The sequence below is a fragment of the Schistocerca serialis genome, chromosome 5, assembly GCF_023864345.2.
Source record: "Schistocerca serialis cubense isolate TAMUIC-IGC-003099 chromosome 5, iqSchSeri2.2, whole genome shotgun sequence".
Lineage (NCBI taxonomy): Eukaryota > Metazoa > Arthropoda > Insecta > Orthoptera > Acrididae > Schistocerca > Schistocerca serialis.
Window position 1 is genome coordinate 289,814,207 of NC_064642.1, and position 19,075 is coordinate 289,833,281.

A 19,075-nucleotide genomic window follows, 5' to 3' on the forward strand; every position below is an offset into this window, starting at 1 on the left:
AAACCAACAGCTCAATTCATGGAATCAATACTAGAAATAAGAATAATCTTCACAAGGATTTAAAGTCACTTACTCTTGTACAGAAAGTGTGCATTATTCAGGAACATACATTTTCAATAACTTGCCAGCAGCCATAAAAAGCTTAACAACCAATGAAATTCAGTTTAACAGAAGCCTAAAGGATTTATTGGTGACCAACTCCTTCTACTCCATTGATGAATTTCTCAGCAGAACCAACTGATTTGTGTGTGTGTGCAATATAACTTCTGCACAATTTCAGTGCAGTAATGTGTTCATTGAAAATGTGTGTGTGTGTGTGTGTGTGTGTGTGTGTGTGTGTGTGTGTGTAAGTACAATCTAACTTCTGCACCATTTCAGTGCAGTAATGTGTTCATTGTAAATAAGGATTATAGTAGTTGTATTACATGTTTATTACCTTATAAATAAACAAAAACCTTTTTATTTTAAATTCAGTGCATTAGTATTTGTAAAATGACTCTTTCATATAGTGTTCATTAAAAAACGACGATCATTCCACTTGGGACCTGTGGAATGGTACATTAGCTTATTTGTTTTAGTTGTAAATATTTGTCATGTATTGTTGTTTTTCTGACATGTTCCACATCCTGGAGGACCTCCTCACTACGGATCAATTGGAATGAAATTAAATCTAATCTAATCTAATATAGCATTTTCAGTGCTAAGTGTTGTACTTCAATGATGAATCTATTTTCAGATATGGACCTGATTGTAATTATGACATAACATTGGTTGATGGAGATACTGGGTACTTCAAGACATCTACAGCACAGTAGTTCTAATTAGGCAGTGTAAAGCCGTCACCTACACAGAAACTGGAATACAAGCAGTATGTAGCTCCTAAGGTCTGTATATTTAAGAGACAGCTGGATTCAAACAGAGCATTAAGTCAGCTGCTAATCTAGCCTACATCAATGTTTTCCAGACACTGGAAGGACACACCAATATTACAAGTGGGATGGCTTGATATGTCTAGCAAATGATACGTTTCCTTGATGGCGAAGTCCAACAGTGGTTTGAGTACAACCAAGAGGAGCTCCATAGTTGGAATAATTCCAGGCTGAACTGATGAAAACATTTGGTGACAATCAACAATGAAATGTGCTCTCATTACCAGCAATTCATAAAGTACTTATGTACCAAGGCATGTCCCTTGCAAGAACTACTGCAGCAAAACTACAAACATTTTGCCACCATAATATGAACATCTCACTTATCTTTCCATTGTACAGAAAGTATTCAATCGCAACACCTCATTCTGTATTCCTCCCACTTTAAATGTACTTCACAGAAATCTTTCAGCATATTTTTTCTATTCGCATGTATTGTGCCAATGACATTTGTTTTATAATTGCTTAACAGTCACAAACAGATTTGGTGAGGAATACCAATTATCTAGGTATAAAATGCATCCTGTGTGTAACATCAACTGTGATAGCTCTTTGACAACACTTTCAGAGTTGCTATAATCACAATTTATCGTATCATAGTCTGTACATATTTTAAAGCCGTAGCAATAACTTGAATCTGACTCTAATAATTTATAAAATTTAATACTGAATAGTGCCCTTTTTGATGGATTGAAAAGTTTGTAAGATGTGTGTCCCTTAAATTTCATAAGTGGATCATCAATAGTAATGTCCTGTTTCATGGTATACACTTTTACTTGGTCATGGGTCTTATTTTGCTTAATTTGTCTGTATTCGCATCAGATCATTATGTGCAAAGTGTAAACATATTTTCAGCAACACTGTTTTTCTAAATATGGCTTTTATATAACAGCCCTCTTTGACCAGTTTAGCTCAATTCTTGCCCCCCCTCCCATACCTCTCTCATTATTATGGGACAACACAAAATATCTTTTAATTTCATTACAATCTACAGGAAACCAACTGTTGTTGATCTGTCGTAGTCTGCGTGGACTTGTTTGTATTTGTTCTGTGTACTAAACCAATCTTGGGCTACAATATTCACCCAGCAAATGTTATAAACTATTGTACTACAGCTACCTACTTCTCTTTTATTTACTCCTACTTGGAATAAGGTTGCCTCCTATAACCCATGAGACATTGTGTAATTCCAGATTTCTGGAATATTTTGTATTGCTTTCCAAATCCAGGGCTCCAGTAGTTGATCTTCATCAGCAATATCATCCTCAACAACTTAGCACGTGAGTTTTTGTTGTACAGGAGATCTGTCACTTCTTTCACTATCAATGGGAGATTATGCTAACTGTGTTCATTACAAAATCTATGTTTTGATAACATTTCATGGGGATATATTTGTAACATTTAATGACATATTTTAACATTAGTAAGAATAACATGTAACTGAGTTTGACACAAAAAGATAATAAGAATCTTATCAGGAGCCTAGCCTGTGCTGCATGTGGGGCACATCACAAGTTGTGACTGTTGTACCATGGCCCAAGCCCATGTAGTTTATATTTTGCCCTACTGACATACTGTGGGCCAGACTCATGAAGTTCACACTTCGTCCAACCAACGTACTGTTGACCAGGCTCATGAGAATCACATTTGGCCCGAATACCGGACCACAAGTCTCACATGTGACTGTAGGTTAAGCGCACACACGCGCGCCCTCGCTCACACACACACACACACACACACACACACACACACACACACACACAAATGTGAAATTTACAAACAAGGAAGTCATATGAAACAAGATGCACAAATATTTTTTACAAACTTCGTTTTTTCCTACATGTACACTTGTGTAAAAGGTTGAATTTAGTTTTGCTTAATCAAGTATTGAAATGAAACTCTTGCTCTGTCACAAAAGAGAGCTTAGTTACCCTTAAATACCTGACATGAAAGTGCCCAAAGCTGACTCTTCGTGATGGCCTCGCTGTTGCATCACATTTAACTTCTTGAGATGATGTAAACTGCAGCTCCTTCAGAGGGGTCCGTAGCTTAGGAGGTTTCAAAATCTACAAAAAATCAAGTAAATTTTAATACCGGGTTTACAACTGCACATTGATTAAGCAATAAACAGTACTACGACAGTTGAAAGAGTAGTCAGAACATCTTTTATGTCGTTATGCCAAAGTCTGTCACAATCTAGATAGGAACTATCATGAACCATGTGGAATGTGGAGTGGTGAAATATACTTAGAATGAAGATTCTTTTCCTTCGAGGCAAATGAAGACAGGGTATACTGTAATGTAGAGTGAGGAAAAAAACCCACATTAATGCTAGCTTTGCATTTATAAATTCTCTCCTTGCATTCATCTACAGACAGAATTGTTAGAATACTCTCAAGCAATACTGTACTATGGGATAATCTTCTGAGGCAATTCAACTAAGGTTAAAGAAAGCATTTATTCTACAGAAGCATTCAATAAGTATGTTCTGTAAAGTTGATTACCAAACATCTTACAAAAGCATCTTCAGTAAACTTGGTATTCTTAAACTCACTTGCTCCCTAATGTTACCAGTGATTAATAACAAAAGCGAATTCTGAAGAAAACTAAAGTTCACAACTGCAATACTTAAAAAAATAAATAATAAAATAATTCATTGTTGTTGTTGTGGTCTTCAGTCCTGAGACTGGTTTGATGCTACTCCATCCTGTGCAAGCCCCTTCATCTCCCAGTACCTACTGCAACCTACATCCTTCTAAATCTGTTTAGTGTATTCATCTCTTGGTCTCCCTCTACGGCTCCTACCCTCCACGCTGCCCTCCAATACTAAATTGGCAATCCCCTGATGCCTGAGAACATGTCCCACCAACCGATCCCTTCTTCCAGTCAAGCAGCGCTACAAACTTCTCCTCTCCCCATCCTATTCAATACTTCCTCATTAGTTACGTGATCTACCCATCTAATCTTCAGCATTCCTCTGTAGCACCACATTTCGAAAGCTTCTATTCTCTTCGTGTCCAAACTAGTTATCGTCCATGTTTCACTTCCATACATGGCTACGCCCCATACAAATACTTTCAGAAACGACTTCCTGACACTCAAATCCATACTCGATGTTAACAAACCTCTCTTCTTCAGAAATGGCCCCCCCCCCCCCCTGCTGTTGCCAGTCCACATTTGACATCCTCTCTACTTCGACCATCATCAGTTATTTTGCTCCCCAAATAGCAAAAATCCTTTACTACTTTAAGTGTCTCATTTCCTAATCTAATTCCCTCAGCATCACCCGACTTAATTCGACCACACTCCATTATCCTTGTTTTGCTTTTGTTGATGTTCATCTTATACCCTCCCTTCACGACACTGTCCATTCTGTTCAACTGCCCTTCCAAGTTCTTTGCTGTCTCTGACAGAACTACAATGTCATCGGCAAACCTCAAAGTTTTCATTTCTTCTCCATGGATTCCAGTACCTACTCCGAATTTTTCTTTTGTTTCCTTCACTTCTTGCTCAATATACAGATTGAATAACATCGGAGAGAGGCTACAACCCCGTCTCACTCCCTTCCCAACCACTGCTTCCCTTTCATGTCCCTCGACTCTTATAACTGCCATCTGCTTTCTGTACAAATTGTAAATAGCCTTTCGCTCCCTGTATTTTACCCCTGCCACCTTCAGAATTTGAAAGAGAGTTTTCTAATCAACATTGTCAAAAGCTTTCTCTAAGTCTACAAATGCTAGAAATGTAGGTTTGCCTTTCCTTAATCTTTCTTCTAAGATAAGTCGTAGGGTCAGTATTGCCTCATGTGTTCCAACATTTCTACGGAATCCAAACTGATCTTCCCCGAGGTCGGCTTCTACCAGTTTTTCCACTCGTTTGTAAAGAAATCGCGTTAGGACCTTGCATTTGCTACTCATTAAACTGACTGTTCGGTAATTTTCACATCTGTCAGCACCTGCCTTCCTTGGGATTGGAATCATTATATTCCTCTTAAGGTCTCAGGGCATTTCGCCTGTCTCATACATCCTGCTCACCAGATGGTAGAGTTTTCTCAGGACTGGCTCTCCCCAGGCCGTCAGCAGCTCCAATGGAATGCTGTCCACTCCCGGGGCCCTGCCTCGACTCAGGTCCTTCAGCGCTCTGTCAAACTCTTCACGCAGTATCGCATCTCCCATTTCATCTTCATCTACATCCTCTTCCATTTCCATAATATTGTCCTCAAGCACATCGCCCTTGTATAGACCCTCCATACACTCCTTCCACCTTTCTGCTTTCCCTTCTTTGCTTAGAACTGGGTTTCCATCTCAGCTCTTGATATTCATACAAGTGGTTCTCTTTTCTCCAAAGGTCTCTTTAATTTTCCTGTAGGCAGTATCTATCTTACCCCTAGTGAGATAAGCCTCTACATCCTCGCATTTGTCCTCTAGCCATCCCTGTTTAGCCATTCTGCACTTCCTGTCGATCTCATTTTTGAGACGTTTGTATTACTTTTTGCCTGCTTCATTTACTGCATTTTTATATTTTCTCCTTTCATCAATTAAATTCAATATTTCTTCTGTTACCCAAGGATTTCTACTAGCCCTCGTCTTTTTACCTACTAGATCCTCTGCTGCCTTCATCACTACTTCATCTCTCAAAGCTGCCCATTCTTCTTCTACTGTATTTCTTTCCCCCATTCCTGTCAATTGTTCCCTTATGCTCTCCCTGAAACTGTGTAAAATCTCTGGTTTAGTCAGTTTATCCAGGTCCCATCTCCTTAAATTCCCACCTTTTTGCAGTTTCTTCATTTTTAATCTACAGTTCATAACCAATAGATTGTGGTCAGAGTCCACATCTGCCCCTGGAAATATCCTACAATTTAAAACCTGGTTCCTAAATCTCTGTCTTACCATTATATAATCTATCTGAAATCTGTCAGTATCTCCAGGCTTCATCCATGTATACAATCTTCTTTTATGATTCTTGAACCAAGTGTTAGCTATGATTAAGTTGTGCTCTGTGCAAAATTCTATAGCTATGATTAAGTTGTGCTCTGTGCAAAATTCTATCAGGCGGCTTCCTCTTTCATTTCTTAGCCCCAATCCATATTCACCTTTCCTACTACCGAATTCCAGTCACCCAAGATATTAAATTTTCGTCTCCCTTCACTATCTGAATAATTTCTTTTATTTCATCATACATTTCTTCAATTTCTTTGTCATCTGCAGAGCTAGTTGGCATATAAACTTGTACTACTGTAGTAGGCGTGGACTTCGTATCTATCTTGGCCACAATAATGCGTTCACTATGCTGTTTGTAGTAGCTTACCAGTATTCCTATTTTTTTTTGTCATTATTAAACCGACTCATGCATTACTCCTATTTGATTTTGTATTTATAACCCTGTATTCGCCTGACCAAAAGTCTTGTTCCTCCTGCCAGCGAACTTCACTAATTCCCACTATATCCAACTTTAACCTATCCATTTCTCTTTTTAAATTTTCTAACCTACCTGCCCGATTAAGGGATCTGACATTCCACGCTCCGATCCATAGAACGCCAGTTTTCTTTCTCCTGATAGCAACGTCCTCCTGAGTAGTCCCCGCCCGGAGATCCGAATGGGGGACTATTTTACCTCTGGAATATTTTACTGAAGAGGACGCCTTGCTTTCAGCCGTTCGCAGTACCGGCACAGCAAGGCCGTTTTGGTTATTGTTACAAGGCCAGATCAGTCAATCATCCAGACTGTTACCCCTGCAACTACTGAAAAGGCTGCTGCCCCTCTTCAGGAACCACACATTTGTCTGGCCTCTCAACAGATACCCCTCCGTTGTGGTTGCAGCTACGGTACGGCTATCTGTATCGCTGAGGTACGTAAGCCTCCCCACCAACAGCAAGGTCCATGGTTCTTTGGGGGGGGGAATTCGTCGTATACACAATGTATCCTTCTCAAAGGTTCAGAATGGCGTTTTATGTTGTGACGCAAACATCTTGAGGGTGATGACAGGAAACTGTAAACCCTCAGATACTCTGTAAAAGAGTATCTTATTAGCTATTGTCTCTATAATTTAGAACATTTTGATTTGAAGGTGTAAAAACCTGTTAAAACTAATGTTCATATTAAAATGGTAGTTTACTTTTCCTGTATATCAACATCCACAGTGGCCTTTTTGAAGTTGCATAAAAGCTTATTAAAACAACAGCTGAGTAGAGAGTGATGTAGCTATTTTTAAGGTTTATCAATGACAAAGGACTCTTTAAGGTACATTGAACCAGATGGATAATGTCTTGGAAAGGGTTATCAGACAGAGATAAGTACAAGTAAAACGAAGGTAACAATGTGTAGTCGAATTACGTCAGGCAATACTGAGACAATTCCATTACAAAATGAGGTGCTTAAAGTAGACTAGTTTTGGATTGTTTTGGTAGCAAAATAGCCCACGATGACACAAGTAGAGAGGACATAAAACATAGAGTGGTATTAACAAGAAAAGCTTTCCAAAAGGGATAGATGTAAGAGATGAATACTATTCTAATCTAGGTGATAAATATCGTGAACTTGAATAGTAAAGAAGTATTTTCTGAAAGTATTTGTTTGGAATGTGACCTTAATGAAACCATTTATAAGGGGGATTAAAGGAACAAACTATGAAGTCATCAGTTCCTCGTTTGCAGAGGAAGTCCACAAAGGACAGTGTCACTAACCTGAAGTAAACAGTGTTCAAGTTTGTTACCATGGTTCACAATAAATAGTAAGGCAAGGAAGTCCAGATCACTGACAGTGCTAAGTATACAACATTTACAGGAAATGAATATGAGGAATATAAGCAAACTTGTTTGTACGTCACAGACAGATAGGGGCTCCTCAGGGCTCATCTATAGTAAGAGGGAAGTCCCTCTCCCTTCCCCACCAAACCCCTTCCTCTCATCCCACACCACATCCTCAACTGACAACAGGTGTGTGTAAAACAATGACATAATAAACAAGACACCTCAGAGTACACAAAGGGAAGGTCAAAGTGAGTAAAATGGTGTAAAAACTTAAGTGAGTAGCAAATATCAGAAAAGTATGTGAAAGACAATAAAAGCAAGGTGAAAAAGGGAATGAACACATATGCAAGTGCTACAGATATGATCACTAAGATTCAAAATGCGGCAGAACATGATCCACCCACAATCACCCCCTCTGGCCTGAGTATTGGTAACAACATTTAAGCTTGAAATAAAGGTTATTCTCTCCGAGACAGTGCAAATCCTGCCTGATTGTCATTTCACCACCAGCCAGCACTGACAATAATGAGTACCTAAGACCCAATGTTTACTGCAATGCAGTTAACTGACTGAGTATGCAGTATGACAGATCAAAATGAGTAACAGATAAACTCTATTGGGTGGTGAGGACAGCAATGGTCAATAGCCTGCAGTCTAATGCAGTCACTGAATATCAAAAATTGGTTATCAATTTTTTCTTGAGGAAGTGGAGGGCTCTAAAATTTATCATCAATTCTGCTGCAAAGACAGTGCAAGGTAAGAAGAGACATTCCTGAACTTCAACACGCATGAAATTATGTCCTGTAATTTCTATATCTTCAGACTTCAGTGAAAATGACTTCACTACCTTGACACTGAGAGAAAAGTATGCTGAAAAACAATGTGTACAGACTGTTCCTAGCGGACCTGGATGATAAACTGTCAAGTTTCAGCTATATCATCTACTTCTTGAAGGTAAAAGAGGCATTTTCACAAAAGCTACTTTCTTCACAATTAGTAACATTTGAAAAAAATTGTCATGTTTGGCAAGCCATTGTGTCTGAACTAGTAGAGCTAGGATCTTGCAGCTCATCATCTTGCAAAATAGATAAATGAGGTTCGGAAAGCATTGCCCATGGAATAGTGTCTTCAAACATGCTGAAAAAATACGTTGTCAGAAAACTAGTGAATTGTAAACTTTGCTATAAGGGTGATCTCTCAAGTTATCAGAACACAAAATTTGTCTATTTTTAACACCATGTGTCTTAAAATGGTCACTCCTGATTCTATAATTCTTAATATTACTGCATTTGAGTCTCTTCATTTTGGTGCCTTTCCAGCTAAGACGCAAAAAATGTTCTAATATTTGTAAATAAAAAAAATAATTATATTGATCCTTGTGTTGGATGTACCTCTACCAACAACATTATTACACTGTGGTGTATTGTGGATACCAAGTGTGAACCTGCTGCACACCAGATTGGATGTAATTCACAGAATTATGAAAATCCAGCTCCAGGTCCATTTCTGTTTCATAAGCAACATTCTTTCCTCTCAAACTACCCACTAGCAAGTACTGTCGCTTCTGGGATTTTGGTCAGATGTTGAGCAGAGCGAAAACAACACTCCCTATAAATTACACAACGAGTTTTAGCCCCAATTTTCATTGCCAAACGAAGAATGAAAAATTACCAACTGGGATAAAATTCACCACAGTGAGATCTAGTTTTGCATTATAACTAGTGATTCAAGGGAAAATTTATGTATTCCATGAAAAGCTGTGGCTAGGTATGTAGAAGAGTCAAAAAGTTCATCTCTTCAAGAACTAGCTATTTTGTGCATAAAAAGTTACATTGGTGCGATATTTAACCGTCAAATAGCCTTCCTATTAATGAAGAACTAAATATAGGACATTTCGAGAATATAAAACACTGCAAAACTTTTCTGGGAAGAGACAAAAAGATTGGTTTAATATTTTGTGAAATGATTTGTCAAAATGTGACAGAAGAGTTTAGATGCGCATTTAAATGATACTCAAAATCATGTACAGTAAATGAAATGCGTTAAATATTTCTATAATCTGTTTTATTTCTTACTTCTATACAAATCAGATGACCTATTATTTCAAAAATATTTGTTATTCTCATTCTCGAGTGGAAACAGTCTTCTTTGACTGAAAAACAAAAAACTAAATTGCTCTATGTTTTCTAGGTGCTTCTGTCAATGGATGCCAGAGTTCCTTTTGCCATTTTCAACTTCTTCCTGCTTCTGCTATTCATTTTGAAATACAATATTCTTCCATAGTCTGTTCAACACATTCATTGCCATGAACCTGCTGTTAGCCACAGCAGAGGCTTTGCTGCTGAATTTTTTTAAAAATTCAAGCTGATGCATCTATCACTTTTCATAACTTTTTTTTCCCTTTAGGACCAATTTGCGAAATACCAGTGATGATAATCGATCTGCTGATAAGCTTGTATTTGTATCTACAGAAATATTGGTCTAATCAGCTTCACGTGTCTGATAATGAATTAATGTCTGTGGAGTCTTCTTGGTTGAAAAGTCTTTTCTGTAGGATGGGCAGTTTTGAACTAATTTTACATCAGATTTCGTCACACATTTTAGCTAAGCACCCATTTCCAGCTCAACTAAGTGCAGACATTTTCATATTGTCTAATTGTTTTTGCCATACGGATTACAATATGATCTTTGTAAAAATTAATAACCGATGTAAGAGAGTGATTTATGATGGAAGTACATTTGAACTTCTTAATGGAAGCATAACCCATTTCATCACATAAGCAATTAATGTTCTTCAACAGAAAATTTTTCTGCAGCTTTTATGCCATTATAGACACTTTACAAGTTAAATAGCATACAGTACTGTAACATTTTCAAAACTTTCATCTCTGTATAAAAAATTCACACCAATAAAATACAAGGCAGTAAACTGTCTTGGAATACTGAACGCACTGCTCAGTATAATTCAATAGAACAATGAAATAAAGACTGATTTGATGCAACTCTCCAAGTTAGCTTCACTTCTGCATAACTACTGCAATCCACACCGATTTGAGCCTGCTTACTGTAGTCAACTCTTGATCTCCCTTGACAGTTTTTTATTCCCACTCTGCTTTTCTTCTGACACACACACACACACTTCTGTCTACTATGACACTGACAATTCCTTGATGTCTCAGGATTTGTCTGTCATTTGATCCCTTCTTTTAATCAAGTTGAGACATTATTCTCTTTTCTCCCCAATTCAGTTACCTGCCTTCCCACTACTTATCTGATCTATGTATGTTTAATGTCCAGCATTCTCCTGTAATACCACATTCAAAAGATATTTTTGGTTGTCTGAACTGTTTTGCCATCTCTTATCGACTTATAATGTCGCTAGCAAATCTAAAAATTTTAATTTATTCTAAGTGAACTGAACTTTTTGATTAATTTATTCATGTGTTCAACCATTTTTACTGGTTATACAAATTACTGAAAGAAATTTTACAGTGTTTCATATAGTGTATGACCATTAACATCTACTTCTAGTGCAAACAGTTCATTATTGCTTTTTTGAAATGACATGATATGAGTCCCTGCGAGATTAAGACTTAAACCATTACCTCTGAATCAGTTGTGGCTATATTTGGTTATAATACGTGCTGTCTCTTCTAAGGTTGAATGTGGACTCATGCTTGGATGATTCTATTAGCATGAAACAGCCGTTCAAGTCACTGCTGATGTAGTGTGCTGCATTCTCAGCAGCCAGGTGGAGTGTTTGTGAATACCCATAGCTTGGTGGTGACTAGTCAATAAGGGTGGACAGCTGGTTAGTTGTTACGTCTATATACACACATTAAAAAAAAAAGTTTTGCATCTCCTCAGTTCTGGAACCTATACAGAAAATTGGAATAGAGATCAACATAAACATCATTTCCGCCCTTTTTATTGCTTATGAAAACCACACATTGCATGTTGTACCACAATGTAGCGAGACCTCTGTACACACCGGTACCTCTAATACCTAGTAGCACGTCCTCTTGCATTGCTGAATGCCTGTATTCATCCTGGCATGCTATCCATTAGTTCATTAAGGCACTGTTGGTCCAGATTGTCCCACTCCTCAATGGCGATTCGGCGTGGATCCCTCAGAGTGGTTGGTGGATCATGTCGTCCATAAACAGACCTTCTCAATCTATCACAAGCATGTTCAATAGGGTTCATATATAGAGAACCTGCTGGTCACTCTAGTCGAGTGATGTCGTTATCGTGAAGGAAGTCATTCACAAGATGTGCACAATGCGTGTATGAACTGTCGTCCATGAAGACAAATGCCTCACCAATATGACTGCACTATCAATCAGAGGATGGCATTCACTTATCGTACAGACAGCAGGGAAAATCCACCTCACTGCACTCGCTGAACAGTGTGCCTAAGGCGTTCAGCCTGACCGGGTTATGTATTCCATGAAAAGCTGTGGCTAGGTATGTAGAAGAGTCAAAAAGTTCATCTCTTCAAGAACTAGCTATTTTGTGCATAAAAAGTTACATTGGTGCGATATTTAACCGTCAAATAGCCTTCCTATTAATGAAGAACTAAATATAGGACATTTCGAGAATATAAAACACTGCAAAACTTTTCTGGGAAGAGACAAAAAGATTGGTTTAATATTTTGTGAAATGATTTGTCAAAATGTGACAGAAGAGTTTAGATGCGCATTTAAATGATACTCAAAATCATGTACAGTAAATGAAATGCGTTAAATATTTCTATAATCTGTTTTATTTCTTACTTCTATACAAATCAGATGACCTATTATTTCAAAAATATTTGTTATTCTCATTCTCGAGTGGAAACAGTCTTCTTTGACTGAAAAACAAAAAACTAAATTGCTCTATGTTTTCTAGGTGCTTCTGTCAATGGATGCCAGAGTTCCTTTTGCCATTTTCAACTTCTTCCTGCTTCTGCTATTCATTTTGAAATACAATATTCTTCCATAGTCTGTTCAACACATTCATTGCCATGAACCTGCTGTTAGCCACAGCAGAGGCTTTGCTGCTGAATTTTTTTAAAAATTCAAGCTGATGCATCTATCACTTTTCATAACTTTTTTTTCCCTTTAGGACCAATTTGCGAAATACCAGTGATGATAATCGATCTGCTGATAAGCTTGTATTTGTATCTACAGAAATATTGGTCTAATCAGCTTCACGTGTCTGATAATGAATTAATGTCTGTGGAGTCTTCTTGGTTGAAAAGTCTTTTCTGTAGGATGGGCAGTTTTGAACTAATTTTACATCAGATTTCGTCACACATTTTAGCTAAGCACCCATTTCCAGCTCAACTAAGTGCAGACATTTTCATATTGTCTAATTGTTTTTGCCATACGGATTACAATATGATCTTTGTAAAAATTAATAACCGATGTAAGAGAGTGATTTATGATGGAAGTACATTTGAACTTCTTAATGGAAGCATAACCCATTTCATCACATAAGCAATTAATGTTCTTCAACAGAAAATTTTTCTGCAGCTTTTATGCCATTATAGACACTTTACAAGTTAAATAGCATACAGTACTGTAACATTTTCAAAACTTTCATCTCTGTATAAAAAATTCACACCAATAAAATACAAGGCAGTAAACTGTCTTGGAATACTGAACGCACTGCTCAGTATAATTCAATAGAACAATGAAATAAAGACTGATTTGATGCAACTCTCCAAGTTAGCTTCACTTCTGCATAACTACTGCAATCCACACCGATTTGAGCCTGCTTACTGTAGTCAACTCTTGATCTCCCTTGACAGTTTTTTATTCCCACTCTGCTTTTCTTCTGACACACACACACACACTTCTGTCTACTATGACACTGACAATTCCTTGATGTCTCAGGATTTGTCTGTCATTTGATCCCTTCTTTTAATCAAGTTGAGACATTATTCTCTTTTCTCCCCAATTCAGTTACCTGCCTTCCCACTACTTATCTGATCTATGTATGTTTAATGTCCAGCATTCTCCTGTAATACCACATTCAAAAGATATTTTTGGTTGTCTGAACTGTTTTGCCATCTCTTATCGACTTATAATGTCGCTAGCAAATCTAAAAATTTTAATTTATTCTAAGTGAACTGAACTTTTTGATTAATTTATTCATGTGTTCAACCATTTTTACTGGTTATACAAATTACTGAAAGAAATTTTACAGTGTTTCATATAGTGTATGACCATTAACATCTACTTCTAGTGCAAACAGTTCATTATTGCTTTTTTGAAATGACATGATATGAGTCCCTGCGAGATTAAGACTTAAACCATTACCTCTGAATCAGTTGTGGCTATATTTGGTTATAATACGTGCTGTCTCTTCTAAGGTTGAATGTGGACTCATGCTTGGATGATTCTATTAGCATGAAACAGCCGTTCAAGTCACTGCTGATGTAGTGTGCTGCATTCTCAGCAGCCAGGTGGAGTGTTTGTGAATACCCATAGCTTGGTGGTGACTAGTCAATAAGGGTGGACAGCTGGTTAGTTGTTACGTCTATATACACACATTAAAAAAAAAAGTTTTGCATCTCCTCAGTTCTGGAACCTATACAGAAAATTGGAATAGAGATCAACATAAACATCATTTCCGCCCTTTTTATTGCTTATGAAAACCACACATTGCATGTTGTACCACAATGTAGCGAGACCTCTGTACACACCGGTACCTCTAATACCTAGTAGCACGTCCTCTTGCATTGCTGAATGCCTGTATTCATCCTGGCATGCTATCCATTAGTTCATTAAGGCACTGTTGGTCCAGATTGTCCCACTCCTCAATGGCGATTCGGCGTGGATCCCTCAGAGTGGTTGGTGGATCATGTCGTCCATAAACAGACCTTCTCAATCTATCACAAGCATGTTCAATAGGGTTCATATATAGAGAACCTGCTGGTCACTCTAGTCGAGTGATGTCGTTATCGTGAAGGAAGTCATTCACAAGATGTGCACAATGCGTGTATGAACTGTCGTCCATGAAGACAAATGCCTCACCAATATGACTGCACTATCAATCAGAGGATGGCATTCACTTATCGTACAGACAGCAGGGAAAATCCACCTCACTGCACTCGCTGAACAGTGTGCCTAAGGCGTTCAGCCTGACCGGGTTGCTTCCAAACATGTCTCAGACGATTGTCTGGTTGAAAGCATATGCAACACTCATCGGTGAAGAGAACATTGTGCCAATCCTGAGCGGTCCATTTGGCAAGTTGTTGGGCCTGTCTGTACTGCGCTGCATGGTGTCGTGGTTGCAGAGATGGACCTCGCCATGGACGTCGGGAGTGAAGCTACATATCATGCAGCCTACTGTGCACAGTTTGAGTTGTAACACAATGTCCTGTGGCTTCACGAAAAGCGTTATTCAACATGATGGCATTGCTGTCAAGGTTCCTCAGAGCCATATTCCGTAGGTAGCGGTCATCCACTGCACTAGAAGCCCTTGGGTAGCCTGAGCAAGGCATGTCATCGACAGTTCCTGTCTCTCTATATCTTCTCCGTGTCCAAACAACATCGCTTTGGTTCACTCCAAGACGCCTGGGCACTTCCCTTGTTGAGAGCCCTTCCTGGCACAAAGTAACAATGGGGACGGATCAAACCGCAGTATTGAACGTCTAGGCATGGTTGAACTACAGACAAGACAAACCGTGTATCTCCTTCCTGGTGGAATGACTGGAACTGATCGGCTGTCAGACGCCCTCCATCTAATAGGCGTTGCTCGTGCATGAGCGGGTTTAGTGACATCTCTGAACGGTCAAAGGGACTGTGTCTGTGATACAATACCCACAGTCAACGGCTATCTTGAGGAGTTCTGGGAATCGGGGTGATGCAAAACTTTTTTTGATGTGTGTAGAATGTTGCACAGTATTTGTGCTGCTGCTGGCAGATGACACAGCTGTTTCCCATGTGGCCCTAGTTCTGACCAAATAGGCAATGCCCTAAAAAGGACTCCAGTTGGTGATAGTATGTGGGTATATGGAATAGGTCTTCCTCAAGGTTCTTCCATAAGATGATACCTGAGCTGTAGGTGGCTGGTAGTAGCACAGAGGTTGACTAGCATATGTTGTGTTTGGAATGGGTGGGAGAACAGCATTTTGAGGTAGAAGTGGGGGGAGTTGGCAGGAGTGAGGCTGATTCATCACAGGGAAGCAGGAGGTAGTTAAAGCAATGCTCAAGTAAGTTACAGTGAATGAAATTTTGGTAATGTTGCCACAACTTTCCAGAAGTCTCTTATATAAGACACTCAAAGAAGTGCTAGGATATCAGAAACTGTGTGGAAGATGGGTCCTAGAACGGCTGACAGAACAGCACAGGAAAAGTCGGGTCATTAGTGTCTGTGAATTTCTCGAGTGACCTGAATTGGAAGGTGAGGATTTTCTGATCTCTATTGTGATTTGAGATGGAGTGGCTGAGATAAAAACTCGTCACAGTGGCTCACACCAATTCCCCCACCTATCGAAAAATTCAAAGCCACAATTTCAGGCCAAAAAATCAAGGCTCCAGTGTCTTGGGACCGAAAACGCATCACTTGGTTGCATTTCTGCCTCTACAGAGACCATCAATGTAGAACGATATTGTGAGACCCTAAAAAAACTCAAAAGGAATATTACAAACAAAAGGAAGGGAATGCTGACAAGAGTAGTGTGCTTTCTACATGGCAACGAGCTCCTCACATTTTGCACTATCCTTGTATTTCCCTGACTTGGGCCATCAGATAATCCATTTTTCACCTCTGTAAAGGTACACACAAGTGGTCCAGAAAGAGGTTCCGAAGTGGGGGAAAGAGCTGATGGGAGAGTTCTTCAAGGAGGGCATACAGAAGTTTGTGCGACAGCTCACCATATGTAGTGAATAAGATGGTGATTAAGTCGAAACATTGTCAACAGAATCCTGTAATTTGTTTTTCAACTATCTGAACATGCCTTGTACACATACTGTTCGAGCCTACTTCGCTGAGTAGTCCTGGACTTGAGAGTAACAATTCGATTTATTGCCACATGTAGATACAATTGACCTTTCCAAGGTAAAGGATCTCAAACGACTGTCTGTAATATCCAACTGACATTCCTATTTATACATCATTCTGCTACACCTGTGTTGATATCACAGTATTAGTTGCTGTGCCCACAACAAATCATGCAGCCCAACGAACATGTCAAACATAAATTACAGAATGCATGCAGAAACCTAATCTAGTACAGGTACATAAATAAATCATTTATTTACAAAATTGAAATCTTATTTGACATTAACTGGAGTCATTTCAATGACACAATATAGCATTTTTGCTCATTCACAATACACACTAAGAGTACAGGAATTTAAAATTGAAAAATATTTATGACGATCTCCTAAACTAAAACCCCAAAATTTTGGTACTCCCTCAATGGCCTCTTTCACAGGTGGCCTTGCCTCTGATGGGATAAGATTAACCTGTGATGGGACTGGAGTAAGATGTGCTGAGTGAGTGTATCAGGCAGATCTTGCACACTTGGTTCTTCCACAGGGATATGACCTATGTGGCAAGAGACAGGGAGTGATTTTGGCATAATGATGAATCAGAATATTGCACTGATTGTGTTGGCAGCAAAATACCATTTTGGGAGGGATGAGAAGGATGTTCCTCATTTCCAGGAATGGTGATAAATTGTCAAAGCTCTGATGGAGGATGTGGTTGAGTTGTGCCAGTCCAGGGTGATATTTTCATCTTTTTACTGTTAGGATGCGGTGCAGGAACTCTGTCTGTGGACAATATTTGGAGGATAGTGCCAGTGTGTGTAGGCCTTAGCGAGACCTTCAGTATATTGAGCAAGGAAATTTTCATTACTGCAGACGCCCAGACTATATGGGTGTGATTTGTTTGTGTGAATATAGTGACAGCTATCAAAATAATGATACTGTTAATCATAAGTGGGCTAGATATGGACAGATATATGGATGGACCCATGTGGAGGTCAAAGTCTCATTGGGCTGAGGACACCAACACATACACTCTCTTCCCACACTTTCCACTTCCTCTGTTTCATCACGCCCTCCCAATCCACACTCCATGTCCCCATATTGTGCACCGCATAAATTCCCCAGTGCTGGTGCCCGTATTGCATTCCCGTCGTGTGCCTCTGAACCCATCCCTCCCACATTCTTATCCCTTGAACTTGCAATCTCCTTCCAATCGGCTAGTCTTTCCTGTCGCCCTTCCCATTCCTGGCCTCCCTCTTCCATTCCACTCGACACAACCTCCCACCCCATTTAAGCTACTGGGGACAGGCTAAACTGCGATTCTTCACTGTGATTTGTCGCAGTTAATGAATTCACGACCTGTATCCCTCTGCTATTTCTGCTACTCCTGTGATTTATGCGATTTCTGCACTTTACAAGATTTCTGCGATTTATCAGCATAGATGTTACACTGTCATTAGGCACAAGTAAGAAGTGAACTGTGTCAATGCAATCAAGAAATATGTTCTCGCATGTATAGGCAATTATTTATGAGGGCCTAATGTAACATTTCAGAAACCCAATTGAAAAAAAGTTGCCTGAAATGGTACTATTAATATTTCTAACGATTCTTCCTCAGTTGTCATACGGTATACGAAAGAAATGCTTGCCCACAGACAAGATTTCATCTTAACAAAACAGTCAGTATTAAGCATGTTTTACGTATGTTCTCCTTTTGGATTTAGTTTTATATTAATGGAAAATATTAAAATTGTGAAAATATTGATGTGTGATGCTGAGAATCATAACATAAATATCGCACAGAACCATAGAAGTTCATGTTTAGAACATGGATTCTAACCACATTACTACGGTCACAAGATTCTGAACAACATTGTCAGTCACTCAATATAGCAATAATTCAAAATATCTGTGACAACAGAACTGGAAAATTTGTCACAGCATCTTTATTTGGCCTTCATCAGAAATAAGGTTAGTCTTTAAGTGTGAACCCCCCCCACCCCCCCTCTCCCCCTCAACTGCTTTCATTCCCAGAAGTATTAGCAGTTGTATAATGCGAATTACATTGCTAGTAATTAGTAGCACTATAAATAATTAATAATCCTAGTGATTTTCCAGACGCAGTTCCCATTTTGATTACTGACTGTTCTATGTACCAATCCACGTCTAGAAGAGATAATTGTGAAGATTCAAAATGACCCTTGAAGAATTCGCACCATATAAGAGCCATAATTGATACCATAATTGTGCAAAATGAGTATTGGCACAGTGTGTCATTGAGAAGTCATTATGTGATTTGAAAGGGATGATAAATTAACGTGAACTACACTGTGAGTGATTTAAGAAAACTGCATTCTGATCTTTCATCCCATAACCAAAATCTTCTGCCTTGTATTTAGTGATAAAGATT

At 38.8% G+C, this 19,075-nt stretch overlaps 1 protein-coding gene across 2 annotated transcripts in view; it reads right to left on the bottom strand.

The window, feature by feature from the left end:
• The window catches only part of LOC126481426 (uncharacterized), a 277,457-nt gene that overhangs the window by 199,984 nt on the left and 58,398 nt on the right, over positions 1–19,075 (bottom strand). For both annotated transcript variants that reach the window (XM_050105171.1, XM_050105170.1), the window contains exon 3: positions 2,871–2,995. In XM_050105171.1, coding sequence (XP_049961128.1) covers positions 2,871–2,995 — 125 coding nt within the window. The remainder of the gene's footprint in view (positions 1–2,870; positions 2,996–19,075) is intronic.